The 21323-nt window shown below is 40.7% G+C and overlaps 1 protein-coding gene across 1 annotated transcript in view; it reads right to left on the bottom strand.

Moving 5' to 3' along the window:
- Positions 1-8347: 8347 nt before the first annotated feature.
- The window catches only part of LOC102148351 (serine/threonine-protein phosphatase 2A regulatory subunit B'' subunit beta), a 53850-nt gene continuing 40874 nt past the window's right edge, over positions 8348-21323 (bottom strand). The window contains exon 3 of the mRNA XM_070269723.1: positions 8348-8678. Within this exon, the coding sequence (XP_070125824.1) occupies positions 8622-8678 (57 nt within the window). The 3' untranslated portion in view covers positions 8348-8621. The remainder of the gene's footprint in view (positions 8679-21323) is intronic.

Here is a 21323-nt window from a genome sequence, read left to right as displayed (position 1 = left end):
GTCACAGAACTGTACACTGAAAAGTGGTTAAAATGGCAAATGTAATGCCATGTATACTTTACAAAATAAAGTAAAAGAATGATGTGCTTATCTACCACATGGACGAACTTTGAAAACCTCATGCTAAGTGAAAGGAGCTAGACATAAAAGGACACATACTGCATGATTCCATGTAGACTGAATTTCAAGAGTCAGCAAATCCATGGAGACAGAAGCTGGGTTAGTGGTCTCCAGAGTATGGGAGGACGATGGAATAGGAAGTGACAGCTAACAAGGCCAGGGTTTCTTACTAAGGTGATCAAATATTTTGGAATTAGATAGTGGTACTGATTTGTACAACCTTGTGAATATAGTAAAAAGTTTTCTTTTGAGTAGATTTTTACAAGGTGAATTTGGGGCTGGCCCAGTGGCGTAGTGGTCAAGTTCAGCACATTTTGCTTTGGTGGCCCGGGTTCACAGGTTTGGGTCCCAGGCATGGACCTACACCACTCATCAAGCCATGTTGTGGTGGCACCCCACATACACAATAGAGGAAGATGGGCACAGATGTTAGCTCGGGGCCACTCTTCCTCAAGCAAAAAGAGGAAGATTGGCCACAGGTGTTAGCACAGGGCCAAACTACCTCACCGAAAAAAAAAAAGGGAGGAATTTTATGATCATGTATATATCTCAACTGAAAAAGTAAGGTAAAAATTTACAACATAAATTCCTTACCATCACGGTGCTCTCATAGGTCATCAGAGTTTGATCACAACCCGACAGTGGTGGCTGCAGTCAGAATGACATCACTGCCTTATCAAACACCAAGTCACATTATCTGAATCTCCCCAGTGGCCTTCGATGCATCTATTCCTATTCAGGGTTTACTTTACCTACCAGAAGGAACATAAGAGTATCAACAGTGTCATTTGAGTCTTTCTATCACCCCAAATACTAAGATGGCATGGTCTGGCATATGATAAGCATTTACTAAAAATCTGATTATTTTGCCCCAAATTCTAGTTCTAGACATTTCTTAAGAAAATATTGAGATAAAGAAATGCATGTACGAGTATCTTCAATACAGAGTTTTTGACAGCCAAAAACTAGAAACACAAAAATCTAAGAGGGAACAGGTTAATTAATTTGGTTCTGCTATGTGATGGCATGTACAGGATTATTAATCAGGATGATACTGGTCCAAGTGTAAAATATGCACTCATAACTGGGGAACGGTATCCAGTTGAAACTTAAGACATAGATTCTGTTCTCAGATTTTCTAAACGTAACTGCTCTTAGAGTTCATGACATTTTAGTGTCTTGGGTTTTTCATCAGTAAAGGCAAGAGTACGAAGATCACTTACTAAGCATGAATATGTTGGAGAAATATAATCTACATTGAAACTTAGTAATATGTTGTAATCCCATATAAATATGTTAGCTATTTTTATTGAAGAACATTGCATGTCCCCTAATTGGGTATTATAAAAGAAACGATTCTCCTTCCTAGAGTAAAATTGTGCTTATCAGCCCTGCTCTGATAATGCTCACAAAAATAATGGGCAAAATTAGATCTTTTGCTTGAGAATGCATTTTTAATTCATACATCAAGAGTTTCTAGAAAAGAGGAGGAAATTTCCCTCCTGCCGAAATGCAGCAGAAACAAAGAGACATTTGTGAATCACAACCTGCGCAAAGAAGCTGATGTGATCAAGGGTCTCAAAGTGAGAACATCAGTAAGACTCTCAGTGCCCTGAAGCAGCAACAAAAGACATGTTGGTAAATAAAACGATTCCTTATTTTCTTGTATTTCAATCAGTATTTGGAAATCTTTTTGGGAAGACAACTAAAAATCAGATATCATTGCAAAGTTTTGTTAAATTTTTCTTATATCAATAATTTAAAATCAGTGAATTTATGAAAGAAAGAAACAACTATCCTCAATGTTGATTTTTGCATGAAAACAATTCTTTCCCCTCCCCAAGATTCTTCTTTGGGGGATGGCAGGACTGAGGAGGAAGTCAGGAGGCACCTGGCTGTTCTTGGGGCACAGAATGACTTCCTTACATGTAGGACACTCTCCAGGTCCACACCCGCCCTGCTCATACACATAAACAGATGGAAAGGAGGACAGAGCCTGGACTACGGGTATAGGTTTACAGCACGTTCCTGGGGTCCGAGCTCTGGGAACCCCGAGGCTCTGAGACAGTAGCTGCCCCTCAGAGCTCCCAAGTAGAGAACTTTCTAGGCTTTCCCAAACTAACCTCGGTGCCCCCTGGCTGGAAATCTTCCTTTAGGGCTCAATATCCTACTTCCCTCTTGCAGCCAAGCAGCTGTGAAGAGAGAAGAGGAGGAACACCAGGGAGCCCAGAGCCACCAGACAGTGACGCCACAGAGCCACAGCCATCACACCCGCACAGGTGAAGGACATGCAACCAAATCCCCGTCACCCCAGCACAGCCACGCACCTGTCACAGCCTCGCAGCCACACCCACGGCACGGAGGCGCATCCCACCGCTCACTCGCGTCTCTCACACACACACCCCGCCACACGCTGCCCATCTGTCCCCACACACACCGTCCTCTGCCGTTCAGGCCCGAGAGTCCCGTGAGGACTGGCGTCCCTACTACGGGCCTCCACGCTGTGAGCGCTTCCGCCGCCACCCCTCCTGGTTCACGTCGGGCTCCGAATTGACTCGCTTCACAGGATTCCCGCATCCTGTGCTAATACATCCACAGATGAGCTCAACTCACCCTGCAAAGAGGGAGAACCGCGCGAAAACGGAATGGAAGCCGAAGATCTGGAGTGACCGCTGCCCTCTGGGAAGTGTCGCTCCAACCTGAACATCTCTGGGCGCGGCGGCTCGTCAGAAAGGCCGCCGAAGCGCGGAAGTCCCGGTGGAACGGCACCGCAAGAACCGCCCGGAGCCCGGCCCGAGCGCAGGTCTCTCCGCCAGGAGCGCGACGCGAGGGCGCGTGCGCGGGCACGGAGCCTGCGCGGAGGCCGCTGGTGCGCGTGCTCGGTCCAGAGGCGCCGCTGCGTCGGGGAGGCAGAGCAGGGCGGCCCGGCGCCGGCTCCGAGCGTCCGGCCTGTGCGCGCAGAGCCGCGCGGGAGGGTCGGCGGGGCGGCCCCGGGGCGAGAGCGCACGGCGGGTGTGAGCTCTGAGGGCGGGGCCCCGGGCGAGTCCCCTCAGGCGGCTGCAGCCTGGGGACAGCATACGGGGCAAGCAACTCCTGATCCCGCCGGGGATGGGCCGGTTTATTCACTGTCTATTAGCTGCGTTTAAACGGTGTGTAGGAGTGAAGTAATACATGTTTACTTAATTCTCTAGGCTAAGCTGTAATAATAAAAATGGAATGAATATTTGATTGTAAAAGTGCTGTGGTGAATATTTTGTATATACTTTGTAATATTGATTTAGGGACAGATTTTCCAAGCATGCCCAAAGAGAGGAATGTTAGTAAAATTTTGAGAGTCCACTGGATAATTATTGTAATCAACCTAATCACTTGAATGCAAATCAATTAATAAAAGTAAATCCTAGACAAAGATTTGATAGACTTATTTTAACAAATATAATGAGACCGCATTACAGCCTGCTTAATTAGAATCTCTAGAAAGCTTTTGTTTATGTCTGTGGAGGATTTTCACACAGCCAGTGCATGGACTAAGATTTGAGAGTCAGTGCCTAATAACCAGTATAATAATGCAAATAATAACTAATGGATACTTAATCCATGCCATAAGCCATGCACCAGGCCAAGCACTTCAGATTAATTATCTCCTTTCACATTCATAACAATCCAATGGTGTAGGTACTGTTACTATTCCTGTTTCATATGTGAGGGAACGGACGTTTAGATAGGTCAAGTTACGTGCTCAAGGTCACATGGTAGGACTTGAGCTCACGAAACAGACAAACAGCTTTTCAGCCTCTAGCTGTAACCATCAATTATATACAGAGGGCCAAGGAACATGTTAAATGGCACCATGGGGATTCAATCAGAAAACTCCAGAATGTGGGAAATTCCATGACATAAATGACTTGGGGTTTTTTTGACAATCAAAATGAATGAAACAGAGAGGGAAGAGAGACTTGTAGATCAGCACTGTGCTATAACACTTTGTGCAGTCGTGGAAATGTTCCATATCTGCACTATCCATGCGACTATTTGGCACTTGAAATGTGGCTGTTGCAACGGAGGAACTGAATTTTTAATTTTATTTAATTTGAATTAATTTGTGTTTAAATTTAAATGGATACATGTGGCTAGTGGCTACCATGTTGAACAGTGTAGTTATAGATTAGACTAAAGAGACAGGTCAGTCAAATGCTATGTGTAGACCTTATTTAAATCCTGAGTCAAACAAAATAATTCTAAAAAGATTTTATGAGACAACTGGGAAATGGCCACTGACTAGGTATGTGTTAAAATTTTTAAGTAGGATAATGGCTTTATGGTTATGCTTTTAAAAAAGAGACTTTACCTTTTAGAGATACACACTAAAATATGTAAGCATGGGGATGATATGACATCTGGAATTTGCTGTATAAGATTCCTTTGGGGGCAAGAGAGAGTACTGGTTGGAGTATAGATGAATATCACTGACCGTGAATGGATGATTGTTGAAGCTGGGTGATGGGCACATGAGGGTACAACTGTCTTCTCTCAACCTTAGAATAGGTTTGAAATTTTCAACAATTAAAAATTGTAAAAGATATTTGCGTAGTGCTTTTCCATGTATTATCTCATTTAATCATCAGAATTTAGGAAGTGACTGGAACAACTGTTTACAGATGGAGAATCCGAGGCTCAGAGAGATTAGGTAACGTGCCCGAGGTCACACAGCTAGTTGAAGGCCTAGACTCAAATCCAAGCAATCTACCTCCAAATGTTGTGATTCCATCTCCTCATACTCTGTGTGACAAGCTGTGTCATTGTCATGGGTTGCTTAACGGTGAATGAAGCAGGAAGGGTGAGGGAAACAGAGTAAACACCATTGCTCTCATTCAGAATGATGGCTTTGCAGCACGTGCTCCTCTAATTAGGAAGAGATGAACGTCAGCCACCAGCTGCATGAGCTGATTAGTGAGCACAGAGAGAGAATGCTGCTGAACAGGATTAATTTGTAAGTTCCAGCTGTGAAAGAGGCTTTGTAACCTTTTTCTATATACCACCAATGATGATACTAAAAGCCATTTAAGACATTAAGTCCATTGACTGCAATTGCTCTTCTCAGGACTCAAAGGTTATATTATGCTCCTTTTCCTTCAAAATATAGTCAATATGTGCTGAGGAAAATTTTTTCAGGGTAGTATCTGAAACAAAAGACAAGTAACTCGTATTTGATCTTGTTAATGCATCTATTCTCAAATTAAATGATTTTGGTCTTTAATTTCTTATGCCTTCCTCAAAGGCCTTGGTGCCTATCGGCATATGATGACACGTTAACGTTTCCTACATAAAAGATTTCACAGCAGAGGCACAGCTTGGCCAATGCTTTTAGGCAATATTTTCACTCCTTGACAATTATGATACAGTGAAGTATCTTTCTTAAGCTAATAAATTAACCACTTAGTATCTGTGGGAACTACAAACAAGAGAGATGAATATACTGATTATTACCCTTCGTATCCGGATCTTTGTCTAGGCTTCACTGCTTACTGGTTGTAGCCTATGATAGTAGTCACTCAGCACTCGAGTGAAGAGTCACATGTAGCTTCATCTCTAAAATTATTGGCAAATATTTGCCTAGATCTGTTGGAATGTAATAAAAGGGACAAAATATTAATGGCCTAATAATGACGGGATGCAGGAAAAAGGGTTATGAATTGAATCTTGAAGCAATTAAACTGTGTCCCATAGAATTTTATTCCTGGGCTGAGAGTAACGGCCTTGAAGCACTGAACCTTCTTGCTCAGAACAACTGCCTGCTTCCCAAGCAGCTGCTCTGAATCCATCTCCATCATCTCAAGCAGCCGTCATTCCCTCCTCAGGTCTGAGCTGACCCATCTCACCTGAGAGCTGGAGTTGCAGGAAGGCACGAGGCAGGAATTGGAGTCAGAAGGCAAATGGCAAGCGCAGATTTATGGAATGGTGAGTTCCAATAATTAAGTAACCAAAATGTCATACAGAAATGAGAGGTGCTGCCACACAAATTGTAACCATGAGTGCCTTGGAGTTTGCTGAGGAGAGAATAGGATTACGAAGACTTTACCCTAAGAAGGCTTTGTAAACTACAGATGTCTTTCCACGTGCTTTGAGTCGAGACTTGTTTTCTTCACGTTCTTATTAAAAAATCCACCTCTGGCCAAAAGGGTTTAAAGACTTTAGCACCTTCTAAAGATCGTGAAAATTGAAAATCAAAATGACTTTCCTTATGTAGGCTCCAAACTTTTCTAAAGTATTTGAGTTCTCTTCAAAGGAAATTTCACACATAATTTGGAGGAATGCACGTGTTGAGGTAAAGATTCTTCTTTTAGGGACATTTAGATGGTGAAAGTAAGCCCTACCCTCACCCCCACAGATAGTGCAATAAACCATTATTAGATCTTATACTGTTATTAAATAATATGTTTTACAAAAAAGATTGAACACCTAAAATAAGAACATACCTCTGATTGTTCCAGAAGTAAAAATATCATCAATTTGTATCAAAAAGCTCTTCCTGATTGACCACACCTGCTATGTTCCTTGTTCACTGTGTAGTTTATTGCTTATTTCTACAGGACGGCTCTGCAGATGTCACGTCTGGTTATGCAACAGGTTTGGAGTTTTAGTTTACTTTTGGCTGGGATGGTATGACAAAGTTTAATGTCTTGCATAAACTTAACATTTCAAAAATTTTTAGCCTGAACTTTGTTACATCTAGGACTTTCCTGAAACTTTGACCTGATAATGAGGAGAAAGTGAACATTATTCAAAAGAAGTAGGACAAGGAAGATAGGGAGAAAGGAGCATCAGTACTAAAGCCTCCAGATCAATCTTCACCCTCGACCTGATACGGTTATTAATGCTGCATTAGACAACCCGGCTCTGGGCAGTGAGCAGAAGCCTTTCAACGAAGACGTCTGGCTGCTACACACACTGTTTAGCATGGTTTCCCAATCGCAGGTTTCTGAATTTAATTTAACCTCACTGTTAGCCTCCCTTAATATCTGGCAGAGAAAGTGTTGCACAGTCTGGATAGAATCCTGCTGCAGGATTACCAGATTTCTGGACTATTAGTACTATTCTCCTTTAATGTCATCGTTGTGAAACAAAATGAACAACCTCAAAACTATATTTGCAAGTTAAGCTACAGTAACCATTTACTGCCAAAACTAAACGTGACCAAAAACCTCTAAACATGACAAAACACACACACACACACATGGGCTAGGAGCCATAAGGCAATAGTTTGATAAATTATACTACTATCAAAATCATACAACTCCCAAACACAAAGGATACACACAAGAGACAGAAAGGATGTGGGTAAGAGGAATCCTCACTTACTACTAGGGAAAAGTATGAACTCTATGAGACAACCACGCTGAAGAACACTTCACAATAGCCAGTAAGGAGGGTGCAGGACTCACAAACCAACAGCCTCCCTTGTAGACAGACACACTAGGGAAATCCTAGGACACGTGCACAAGGAGATATGTCAATGCAGCATTGTTTTTACTAAAGGAAAAAGGAATAATCTAAATGTTTATTAATTTTAAAATAGAAAAATATATTCACAAAAGGGACTGCTATTCGTGGGTTAAAAGGAATACTCTCAATCTATATGCATCCACATGGATAAATTTTGAAGTCATAGTGAATAACCATGCTGAATTGCAGAATGATATGCACAGTCTGGTGCAATTTATAGAAACTTTATAATTTTAAAAAATTATATATATACATTTTTAAAGAAACAGATCTATGAAAAAGTATAAAACCATGGGAGTGTACTGTTTAAGGTGTTGTCAAAATCACAGGTGACTCCCTTGTTTAGGCCAAGCCCAATTTGGGTTCTTTTAAAAATAAGCAATGAGGTAGAAGTTTCAGAATATCAAAAGACTACAGAGTATTCAGAAGTTTTTTTTTACTGTCCTTTAATTCTTTCTGCAAAAACGTTCAGACATGAGCACATTGGTTCCATCACCCTCCTCAGGAAATGTCTTCATTTGTCATGTGCCTGAGCAGATAGGAATGCCCCAGCCCACCTGCTTGCAACCTTTCATAGAGGCTGACGTTAGGGCTTTGACCCCAGCTAAAGTCTGCTCCAAAGTGGGCAGAAAGAGGTATTATGGCCTTTTTCAAATGAACCTCTCCTAGGGTCAAAATAAATTATTGTATAATATATAATATATCCAATCACAACTCAACGACCTCCTTTGAGGCAAGTTTAATGGGCAGATTCTTCTCTGTTCTTTATCAGCAACATCAGTCAGAAGGTGGCACAGTTTGTGAACAGCTTCTCATGGGAGCTTTGCGAGCCTCACTGTTGCAACGATGTGAACCTGGTCTCTCTTGGAAAGATGCTTGCAGATCCCGGGAAGGCTTACTTGAGAACAACTGTCCACAGACAATTCATTATTGCTGTCTTTTTTTCTTCTGAAAGACACAGGAAAATATTTAAACCTTTGGTGCATGTGAGGGGGTTTTCAGGTGAACAAAGGGTCTCCACAAACGATGCATGTCACCTTTGAGGTGGTGGTCACCTGTGGGGAGACATGGAGAAGAACGGCATCAGTGAGAGTGGAAAGAAGCTTCAACTGTACCTGTAACATTTTATTCTTTAAAAGACAAAGCTGAAGCAAATATTGCAAAATTACGGTAACATTTTAAAACTGGATGGTGGACATACAGGTGCTATTATATAATTCTCTCCTGCTTTCTGTACACTTGAAATGTTATACTTAAAAAAATGATAAAGAAACAAAGCAATGCTGAAGGGTGAACAACAAACTTGGAAAAATATATTCAGAACATGTATGGGTGCGGGCCCTGTGGCCGAGAGGTTAAGTTCATGTGCTCATCTTTGGCAGCCTGGGGTTTGCTGGTTCGGATCCTGGGTGTGGACCTACACACTGCTCACCAGGCCATGCTGCGGTAGCATCCCACATAGAAGAACTAGAATGACTTGGAACTAGGATATACAATTACGTACTGGGGCTTTGGGGAGAAAAAAAATACAGGAAGATTGGTAACAGGTGTTAGCTTAGGGCCACTCTTGCTCACCAAAAGAAAAGGAAAAGCATACTTAAAAAAAAAAGAACATGTATGAGAAAAGGGTCTATTTTCCTGATATGTAAAGACAAATCAATAAGGACAAGATAAATGACCCAAGAGAAAAATCTGTGGAGGATATGAATGGGGAATTTATAGAAAAATAGCTAATGAATTTATAAAATATATAGCCTAAATATATATGAATCTCTCTCCATGTGTGTCTATGTGTGTGTATACACTCATCAAACAAATGCAAATTGAGAAAACAATACTGCTTTTCACCATCATATTGGCAAAATTTCTTATATTTGGCAAAACACAGTGTTACTAATGGTGGAGAAGAAACATTCTCATGTGTTTTTGAGAAGACTGTATTGGTATAATCATTCTGGAAGGCAACATTTTTTACATTCCCTTTGAAAGACCAATTCCATTTCTAGGGTTTTTTTCCTTTGGATATAATTGCATGAATGCACACAGATATATGTATAAAGGTATTGTTTATCATAGTAAAAAATTGAAGAGAAAATAAATTTTCACCAGTGGAAGACAGATCAAATTGATGATGATACATCCAATTGCAGAATAGTCTGTATCAACAAATGAAGATCTCCACAATACAACATAAGTTTAGAATGAGCAAGTGGTGGAACCATGTATACAATACAATTCGATTTGCATGAAAGGCATGCGTTATACACACGTGTGCACCCAAATGTCTGAACGCAGCATCACAGTGATTGCCTCCGGGGCATGAAACTGGAGGTTGGGAACAGGCAAGAAACCTTTTCTTTCCTCTTAGACTTTTATTGCATCAGTTAGGACTCTATGCTGCAAATGACGGAAAATGGAAACTCAACCTGCTCTAAGAAGTGGGTGGATTTGCTGGCTTAATGTAACTGAAAAATCTGTGGGGAGTTTCAGTTCATCTTGAATCACGGCTCTGCAATGTCACCAGGATGCTTTTCCTGGGTCATGACTTCATCTTTTGCGTATGTGAATGGTGCCCTCTAGGGGTGTGTACCTGATGGCCCTGATCATCTGGATAGCTCCCCTATCCATTACCAAAGGCAAGGGGGGATGCTTCCCTTTTCCAGAAGCCTCTACTTACTGGCTCTCAAGGGTTCATCAGTTCTAATTGGATTGTATACCAATCTTTGAATCAAACATCATCAATCGTGGCAATGGGCTTGTGGATCAATTCCAGGCAAACAAATTAATATAAAATGGAGTCTGGATGGTTTCCCAAAAGAAAGAGGGATGCTGGGCAGCAAAGAGCAGATATCCACTATTGCTAGATAATGTTTTCCCAAGGGCATGTAATTATCTGTCTGTCTTATCTATCTATCTATCTATCTTTCTATCTATCTATCTATCTATCTATCTATCTATCTATTTTACAGTTCACTAGGGCCTAGACTCTGAGCTCCACAGGAAGGGACTATGTTTGTGTCACTCATTATCTGTCCTTTGGGTCTAAGACAGGTTCCTGGAACATGATAGGTGGTCAGATAATATTTGTAGAATAAAAACAAAATGAAACAACCTACATTGCAACCTGACTCCTAATCACTGTCTACAGATTAAGAAAACTTAGTCACAGAATGAGCATCCTCAAGGCTATCTTTCACAATATTTTCATCCCAAGTGATCAGAAGAGAGGCTGATGTAGTGAGAGAGACACAATTTTTAGGAGAAACACTGATGGCTCTTTTAAACATTTGCTGATACTGCTTTTTGTTGATAGAAATTATTTGATACATTGTGTGAATTCATTACTCCTGAACTATTGCAATAATGGTTGAACTCAGCTAATTCACTTACTCTATTGTTCAAATAGCTTAGGGTCAGGCTAATTTAAGACTTTTCTTCTTCTTTCTCTTCCCTTTCCTTGGCCCTCCTTTGGGTACTCCCCTCACCGGGCCACCGAGAACTGCTTCTGCCTGTGCAGCTTGCCACATATTTACGGTTGCCAGATAAAATACAGGATGCTCAGTAATGTGTGAATTTCAGATAAACAGCGCATTATTTTTCAGTACGTGTATGTCCCAGATATTGCATGGGACCAGATATTACATGGGGTATGCTTATCTAAAAGATTATTCATTGTTTATCAGAGTTCACATGTAACTGAGCATCCAGTGTTTTTATTTGCTGTAATTTCTTATTTTTATTTGCTAAATCTGGCAACTCTACACATAATGCCGGCTACCTGCAACTACTTTCAGTTTCCCAAAGGGTAAACCCCTGGGCTTTCTGGACCATGAAATAGCTGATTATTGGATTTTTACTTGTTAGTATGGCTCTTTTATACTTAAAGAGCAATCCTAAAGTAAACCCGTGTGTAACCACCCCCCAGGTGAAGAAACATAGCAGAACGATGCCAGTACCTTAGCGCCATCTGTGGTTCTTTCCTATATCAGCATCCTCCTCCCTCCCTTGAGGGGTAACGACTGGCTTTTTTCATCATTCTCTGGCATCTCTTTAGGTTTGCCACCTGTGTAAGCATGCATAACGATATAGCTCCTTTTGACTACCTTTGATAGTTTCTTTGTGACTTGTTTCTTTCACCCAACCTTGCACTTGTGAGGTTTATCCATGTTTATGAGTGCCGCTGTGCTTCCTTACTTGACATTGCTGCACAGTGTTCCAAAATGTGATCATACCCATGATTATCCATCCATTGTACTGTTGTGCGGTTGATGGGACAGTTTTAACTTAAGTTGAAAATTTTAGAATGTTTTAAATTTATTGCAGGAAACTAAAATAACTACCATAAAATAGTTTCATACCGTTTAGGGAAATTTCTAATACTTAGTACTCCTCTGAAAATTTCTGTTGCTATATTCAATAATTGGGCAAAGTTTAGAGGCTTATATAAAATGGTTCTCATTTATATTCACAAGTTGTTTTTTATTGTTGTATAAGAGACATATAGTAAAATGCACAAATCTTAAATATATATCTTGATGAATTTTTACATATGTATATACCTGTGTAACCATCACCCAGATCAAGATCTAGAACGTTTCCAGCATCCTTTTACTATGACTGTCTTGCAGCTCTTTTATTTCCTGTTGCTACCTACAAGATAGCTGTCTGTCTAAATTTTTGGACATGCCCAATACAAGTCTGTATGATGATGGGTTTTGGGCTTTCAGGTGCACCACATGGTGAGTCTGCACAATGCTAAGTGGTTCCTTTAGAGAAGGGCTCAAGCCATTCGATTTCCAAAAGGAAAAGTGATAATACAGATGCTGATGGGGCTAACAAAGTAGATGAACTAATGTTTCTATTAAATAAAAAAATATTTATCTTCCAAAAGGAGGATTTAAGATCAGGCGGATAGTAACATCACATGTCTTTATAGTTAAATTGAACATATAACTCTCTGCTTGTGTATTTATCATATAAAGAAAAAACTGACTTATTGCAAATATTATCACCCACTAGCTGTAAAATGCCTTGAACCTGGTGATGTGTAGAAAGTATAAGAATAAAGTTACATGCAAGCAATTTATTCAAAACTTTGAACTTATTGATATATTTTTTATTACTATACTGTATTCTGTATACTACTCTGTATTCTGACCACAAATTGCTGTGATTCCCCTCAGAATTATGCCACTCTCTAATGGCTACATAACAGCAATGTCTCTTAAAATATACCCAGTGGCACAGTGGTTAAGTTTGCACCCTCCACTTCAGCGGCCCAGGGTTCACCTGTTGGGATCCCGGGTGCAGACAGGCACCACTTGGCAAGCCATGCTGTGGCAGGCATCCCACATATAAAGTAGAGGAAGATGGGCATGAATGTTAGCTTAGGGCCAGTCTTCCTCAGCAAAAAGAGGGGGATTGGCTCAGGGCTAATCTGCCTAAAAAAAAAAAAAAAAAATATATATATATATATATATATATATATATGCACTTATTTATTTATTATTTATATTTTAATTGCAGTAACATTGGATTATAACATTATATAGCTTTGGGATGTACATCATAATATATTTCGAATTCTGTGTAGATTACATCCTGTTCACCACCGCAAAATTAATTATAGTCCATCCCCTCACATGTCAGCCTAATCACCCCTTTTGCCCTCCCCTCCTTTCCCTATGGCAACCACCAATCCAATCTCCATTGCTATGTGTTTGTTTGTCATTGCTTTTATCTTCTACTTATGAGTGAGGTCATACGGTATTTGACTTTCTCGCTCTGACTAATTTCACTCAGCAGAATACCCTCAAGGACCATCCATGTTGTCAGAAATGGCCATGTTTCATCATTTCTTATGGCTGAGTAGTATTCCACTGTGTATAAATACCACATCTTGTTTATCCATTCATCCCTTGATGGGCACCTAGGTTGCTCCCAAGTCTTGGCTATTGTGTATAATGCTGCAATGAACATAGGGGTGCATGCATCTTTATGCTTTTGTATTTTCAAGTTCTTTGGATGAATACCCTGCAGCAGAATAGCTGGATCATATGGTAGATCTATTCTTAATTTTCTGAGGATACTCCATACTGCTTTCCATAGTGGCTGCACCAGTTTGCACTCCCACCAGCAGTGTACAAGGGTTCCCTTCTCTCCACATACTCTCCAATATTTGTTGTTTCCTGTCTTGTTAATTATAGCCATTCTGACCAGAGGGAGGTGATACCTCATTGTAATTTTGATTTGCATGTCCCTGATAACTAATGATGTTGAGAACATTTTCATATGCCTGTTTGCCATCTGTGTATCTTCTTTAGAGAAATCTCTGTTCAGATCTTTTGCCCATTTTTTAATTGGATTGTTGGTTTTCTTGTTGAGCTGTATGAGTTCTTTGTATAATTTGGATACTAACCCCTTATCTGATATATGGTTTGCAAATATCTTCTCAATAAAGAAATACAGTCAAGTCGCAGGAAACAAAATCAATCTACAAAAATTAGTTGCGTTTGTACATACTAACAATGAAGCAGAAGAAAGAGAAATTAAGAATGCAATCCCACTTACAATTGCAATCAAAAGAATAAAATACCTAGGAATAAACTTAACCAAAGAGGTGAAAGATCTGTACACCGAAAACTATAAAACATTGATGAAAGAACTCAAAGAAGACACGTAGAAATGGAAAGATATTCCATGCTCTTGGATTTGAAGAATCAACATCATTAAAATGTCCATACTCCTTAAAGCAATCTGTAGATTCAATGCAATCCCTATCAAAGTTCCAACAAAATTTTTCAAAGAAATAGAACAAAGAATCCTAAAATTTATATGGAACAACAAAAGACCCTGAATAGCCAAAGAACACCTGAGAAAAAAGAACAAAGCTGGAGGTATCACACTTCCTGATTTCAAAATATACTACAAAGCTACAGTAACCAAAACAGCATGGTACTGGCACAAAAACAGACACACACATCAAGGGAACAGAATCGAGAGCCCAGAAATAAGCCCACACATTTATGGACAGCTAATATTCGACAAGGGAGCCAAGAGCATACCATGGAGAAAAGAGAGTCTCTTCAATAAATGGTGTTGGGAAAACTGGACAGCCACATGCAAAAGAATGAAAGTAGATCATTCCCTTACACCATGCACAAAAATCAACTCAAAATGGATTAAAGGCTTGAATGTAAGACCTGAAACCATGAAACTCCTGGAAGAAAACATAGGCAGTACGATCTTTGACGTCGGTCTTAGCAGCATATTTTCAAGTCACACGTCTGTCCGGGCAAGGGAAACTAAAGAAAAAATGAACAAGTGGGACTACATCAAACTAAAAAGCTTCTGCACAGCAAAGGAAACCATGTGAAATTTCTGAATGCTCACTAGAGATACGTTGTTCAGATAGATCTCTCCAGTATTTTACATTTTCAGCATGGGAAGAAAAGAGAACTCAAGCACTGAGAGTTTTAGTGAATATTAAGGAAAAGTATTCACATGTTAAATGAAATGATTTTGTGTGCACATGCAATACATGTTGAAGAGTAAGAGAGGGAAGAAGAAAATGGATGGGCACTAAACAATGTTTTATTTCTATAAATGTGGAGCTTACAATTGAGAATCTCTTGCAGGAAAGATTCCAGGTCAAGATGTACGCTGTGACACATGATTAATCCCCACTCTCTCATCTCCCACTGAAATTCCAACACAGATACTTTTCAAAATCACAGAACTATATCTGTAGAAAACGATTACAGTCTCGTCAGTGTGCCAGAAATTTTGAGGACTACCCGGAAAATAGAAAGCAAATGGGTTGAAATTTCCTGTAAAAATCAAAAGAGAAGAAATTGCATCTCAGGACACCAAAGCCAAGCCAGGTTCTTTCTAGGAATCCTCAGATAAGCTCTAGGCTCAGCATCAGCGGATTCAAAGGGAGGAGCTGGCTGTGGAGCAACCATCAGTGGAGTTCCCTCAAGATGCTTCCTCGTGAGAGTATTTGGGCCTGAGAGAAAAACCAAAGCCAGACTTGTAGTAATGTCAGAATTTAGACCCAAAAAAGCATTAAAACAAGATACTTTATAATATTAAAGGGGGAATTTGCAATGAAGGTATAAAATCTCTGCACCAAATAACATAGCATCAATATCGATAAAGCAACAACTGTAGGAGATGCAAGGAGAAATAGAAACCCACTAGAGATGGAGCCTTCAGTTCACCTCTCTCAATCTATTTTAGAGCAAGTAGACAAAAGTAAGAAAATAGAAGAAAGTGCAGTAATGTCTTCAAAGGTCTAGGGAAAGACTTTTTGAATTTAGCCTTATTGTTAATTAAGCATCAGGATAAAATGAAGACATCTGGAAATTAAAAAGTTACCATTCAGTCTCCCCACGAGAAAACAATTACTTGAAGTTCTTCAGGCCAAAAATGGGAAACCAAGACATCAGATTGTACATAATGGTGGCAACTAAGTACAACCAGAAAAAATAAAAGAAAAATTTAAGCAGCAAACTTTTAATGTCGTAGCCTTCAGTTTCCTTCTAAATTAGTTCAATCGCAATGTTTGGTTTGCGGTGAATAATACTTATGTAATCTTAATATTGTACATGCCGTCTATTGGTTTTCACTTTTGGGTGTCAAACAATGTCAAAAGCACAGAAGATTTAATAATTATATTACAGAACAGCAAGTAAATCTCATAAATCTTGGCAATTTAAAGATTACGTGGCAGGGTATCTCAGCCAACAAATTCAAATGTATAAGAAATATCACTTTATTTTCTACATTTCAGTTTAATTTCCACCTCTGGGAAATATTCTCTTTCTCCCTCTACCTCTCTCATAAGACCTGCTTGATGGGAAATGTAACCACAGACATTCCTGGGCTTTCTCTGCCCTCCCGGGGTCCCACCAAGGTATGCAGTTGCCAAATCATCAGAGAGAAGGGGCCCCCCAGGCTTCAGTGATCTGCACACCCGGGGACCCGGGAGCCTCCATGAATGACTCTTTCCAGCGCAGCAGATCTCTGCTCCATCGGGGCTCCACGCGCAGCATGGGAGTCTCAGCTGAGGTTGGAACCCTGTGCTAGGGTCCTGCTTTCCCCAAATAGCTGACACCACTACCTTTTCTGAGGTTTGCCCCTCCTAGGGCTCCACCATGGAGCGGTGTTTGTTTCCCAGGTAGCTTCTCAGCACCGCTCCGGCCCTCGCGGACCTCCGACGGGGGAGCCTCTCCTGCCCCTGCTCCTCCAGGGCCCCTGCGTCCTCCTGAATGTCGTGTGCTCCTCGCTGAGCTCAGGTGTGCGGACAAGTAAAACAGGCAAACATTTGACTGGCTAACTCTGCCCTCCTCCCTGCCCTGTGCCTCTCCTGAGGCAATAAAATTCACAGCATGTTATTGCTTGAATGGAAAAATGGAAAAGGGGAAACATGAATTAAGATCACACAGTATTTTTCAGACAATATTAACATAACTAAGAACAATAGGGAGGTAACTAGAGAGAAGAGGAGTAGAAGGGTAGTGTTCTTGCCTTTCATTGTGGATACTGAATCCATAGTAAATTTGATAAATCAAGAATTAAACATTTACATATGCTATTTAGAGTAAATAAGGCAATGACTAGAAAATAAAAATATAAACAATATAATCCAGAGGTGGAAGGGGAGTTAAATCATGATAAATTCTTAGTCCCTCAGAGTGGAATATCAATAGATTCTGTATAAACTTGATAAAACTTGAAGAAATATGATATAAAACTAAACTAAAAACTATTAACAGAGGTGATTTCTGGGAAATGAGTTAGGGCCTAGGGAGAAGAGGAGAAAACTGGGAAGAGGAGGGAGACTTTGTTATTTTCATTTTAAGCTTTTTTATTTTAATTTTTTTAATGATGCAATCCTTTTCTAACAAAAATTAGGTTAGTTAAAAATAAATGACTATTTTAACACACTGCCTCATCAACATTTATAAGACATATTTAATAAAGAATTCACACATTAAAATGTGCCTATGGGCACTAGGCCTTTACTTTAAAAATTCACCATTAAATTCCTTCCCATATTAGGAAGAGCTGCTAAAAAATCCACACCGAAAAACAAACCCCCTTAGCTTTATATAGATAAACAAATAATTTAGCCAAAAAGAAATACTTGAGAAACGACTAGAAGGAAACACTAACAAAAATTAGCAAGAGTGACAAGGCAATGGTAATGAGCACGCCGTCTTTCAAAAGAAGAAATCATTCAAAATATTTCTTTATCAGAGTCGGAAAAAAAATCATGTCCTCTGGTACAGTAAAACCACTTTAAAGATATATTCCAGCACCCTGCTCCATTCCATCACAGTTCCTGTATGTAATCTCTATCAGTGCACACTACACTATATATTTATTCCTGAGATCTAAACTTCATGTAAAACTACACATCATCCTGAATAAGAGAGAGTGCAAGATGGCACAGGCAAGCACACAGACTCAGTGCCCTCTTCACAGTCTATTTCCTTCAGAAGGTGGGCAAGTTCCTTTACCTCCAGCTCTTGTTTTTCTCCTCTGCCAATATGGAACTTCCAAATAGAGGTCTTATGAGGCTTTCCACATATGCCAAGAAGGAACCCAGCTACCAGGCAAAGAAGTCCAAGAGAGACCAAATGGAGAATCTGCTGGGGAAGGAAAGCCTAACCAAAGGGAGAGAATGGCCCCACTTGATAGTCAGCAACTGGGTCCACAAAGATGAGCGAGACGGCCGTGGATTCTCTCACTCTAGTGGGAGAATGAGAAGAGAGAATTAGAAAGGGGATCAATACCCATCCCAGCCAGTGCCTGGCCCTTTGAGCCAACCCAGCTGAGAACACAGACATGAAACACAGATGACTTGTTCCACTGAGATCTGCCCAAATTCCTGACCCACTGAATCAAGAGCAGATAAAATGGTGGTTGCTTTATGCTGCACATTTTGGGGTAATCTGCTACAAAGGAATAAGTAACGCATATAGTCCCCTTTGTGTATTCTCATTCATGATACTGTTTGTGTCTTCTTTTTTTGATCAATCTTGCTAGAGTTTTATCTATTTTAATTTTTTCAAAGAATGAAGTTTTAACTTTGTCGATTTTCTTATTGTATCTTTACTTTCTATTTCACTGGTTTGTGTACTTTCTTTTACCATCTTTCTATTTTCTTTGACTTTACTCAGTTATTATTTTTCTCATTTCTTAAGAGGGACACATATTAATTTTAAGATTTTCTTTTCTAATATAAGCATTTAAAATTTCTTTGAAAATTCCTTTCAAAGCACCTATTTTGCTATATCCCACTAGTCTTGATTTGCTTCTTCATTATCTTTTGGTTTTAGATATTTACATTTTCCATCATAAGTTTCATCTTAAACCCAGAAGTTACTAAACAGGGATTTTAAATTTATTTTTTGCTTTTAATTTCTAACTTTCTTGAGTCTATGCAGTTTGTTGAAGTTTTCTTCATGGCCTAATGTGTGATCATTTGTAACTCCTCCATATGTGCTCAAGGAAAATATGTGTTCTCTGATTATTGAATGTCCATTCGGTCAAGTTGGTTAATTCTTTTGTTGAGATCTTCTTTATATCATTGCTGAATTGTGTCTATTTGGTCAATCAGTGCTGAGAGAGGTGTGCTGAATCACTCACGATAACAGCGGATTCATCAGTTTTTCTCTGTAGTTCTGTAGATTTTTGCTTCATCAATAGTGAGCCTATTTTATTAGCTCCATACATGTTTAAAATTGCTCTAGCTTGGTGAATAGAATGTTTTATCATTGCACCATGACCCTCTCTGTTCCTAACAATGTGCCAGCTTCCTTTTGGAAAACTGCTTGGCAATTTCTTATAAAGTTAAGCGTACCCAGAATGACCCAGAAATACCACATCTATATTTCCCCAAGAGAAATAAAACATGCCCACAAAAAAGACTTGTACAAGAATGTTTATAGCAACTGTTGACCTTAAACAGACAGCCAGTTATTTCTCCAGCAAAAATGGGTTTATGGGGGACCAAGAAAGAATTGCAATTCAAAGTCTGAAACCATCTCGAGCCAGGTGCAAGTCGCTAGCAGCATGGAGGAGAAACTCTATTCTGGGCGGAAGAGGAAGTTGGGACGGCCATTGTAAACTTGGAGTCCAGAGGTATAGCAGCGTTTCACTAGCTGAGTTGTGATAGTCTCTCATTGCCTGAGCTTCTTGGTCAAGAAGAAGTCTGTCTTCTTCCTGTTGGGCTCTGCTAGGAGGTACGGTGTGAGAGCTCCGCCTTTGGGCCCCAAGACTCCAATTTAATGAAGTTTCTATTTATTAATTCCCACACAACTTTATTCATAATCGCTAAAAACGGAAACAATCCAGATGTCCAGCAATGGGTGAATGGGTAGACAAAGTATTCGATGGAATACTTTTCAGCAATAAAATCCAACTCCTGATCACGCAACAGTAGGGATGGATCTGGAAAGCATGGTTAGAGAAAGAAGGCCCACCTAGGGGAGGACCTACCCCCTTTATGTGTGTGGTGATGGAAATCAGAGCAGAGGTTGGCTGCCTAACAGTGGGCGCCTGGAAAGGGGATGAGGGAACTCTCAGTGATGGAAATACTCTGTATCCCGATTGGGTGGTGCTTACACAGCTGTTTACGTTTAGCAAAACTCATCAAATCACACACTAAAAGATCAATCCTTTCCACGGTATTTAAATTTTACCTCAATAAAAACCGGATGGGAAAAAAAAAGCCTGGCGATGTTGGAAAGTAACGCTAAGCGATGTAAGGAGAAATCTGCGGTAGTAAACCCTTTTTAAAAAATATTAAGTGAAGAAAACGTTCCAATGAGCTGTGCTGGATTTGTGTGACTAAATAAGGACGTTAAAAAGCCCTGCAAACAGTGCATCCCTTCTGCTCCGAGGAGCGCTTTCATTCTTCCTCCGATGCTGGGGCCCTGGAGCTCCGGGCGGATTAGGGACCCCACCGCCTCACCTGCGCCCCGGCCCCGCCCCTCAGGCATAATCGCGTCGGACCCACCCATCCTTTGAACCGTGCGTTCGCCTTTCAATCAATTCGAATAGCACAGGGAGAGAAACAATCGCAAGCCTCGTGGGAGAGAAGGGGCAGGCCCCTTTCCCGGAGGGGTTGCTCAAAGGCCCTCCAATCAGAGGCTGGATGTGGGAAGTTCGGATTCTGGGCGGCTCAGGTGTAGGCGGCACTGCTCCGAGGCGGCGGTGGCAGCGGCTCTCCAGACAGGGAGCGTTCCTTTCCTTTTGGTTTGACTGAGGTTTCACGCGACAGGCTGCCTGAGGAAGGTGGGTGCTGGGAGCTGGAGGAAGGGCGCTGGCTCGCCTCCTCCTAGAAGGTCTGGAAGGGTCTGAGGTGGGCAGTGGCGAGCTGGACGCCGCTTGGGGGAGGCTCCTCTAGGACCACTTACCTGTCCTTCCCGCAGCCGACGGCTCCGTCCTCCAGAAGAGTAAATATTTGTTGCCATAATCTATGCAGCAGTCAGCGTTTCACCACTGGGCCGTGATTGGCCTCTGGGGCGGGACGATGCTTAGCATCCTTGGTCCCGACCCTCAATTCCAGTAGCTGCTCCCAGAGCCAGCGACAACTAAACCCGCCCTGGTTGGGAACCTCTAGGCAAGCAAGACGAAGGCATTCTAGACTTTCAAGCTGGAAGAAACTCCACTCAGCCAAGAGGGGA

This window comes from Equus caballus, chromosome 6 (genome assembly GCF_041296265.1).
Source record: "Equus caballus isolate H_3958 breed thoroughbred chromosome 6, TB-T2T, whole genome shotgun sequence".
Lineage (NCBI taxonomy): Eukaryota > Metazoa > Chordata > Mammalia > Perissodactyla > Equidae > Equus > Equus caballus.
This window is presented reverse-complemented; position numbering and strand designations above follow the sequence as displayed.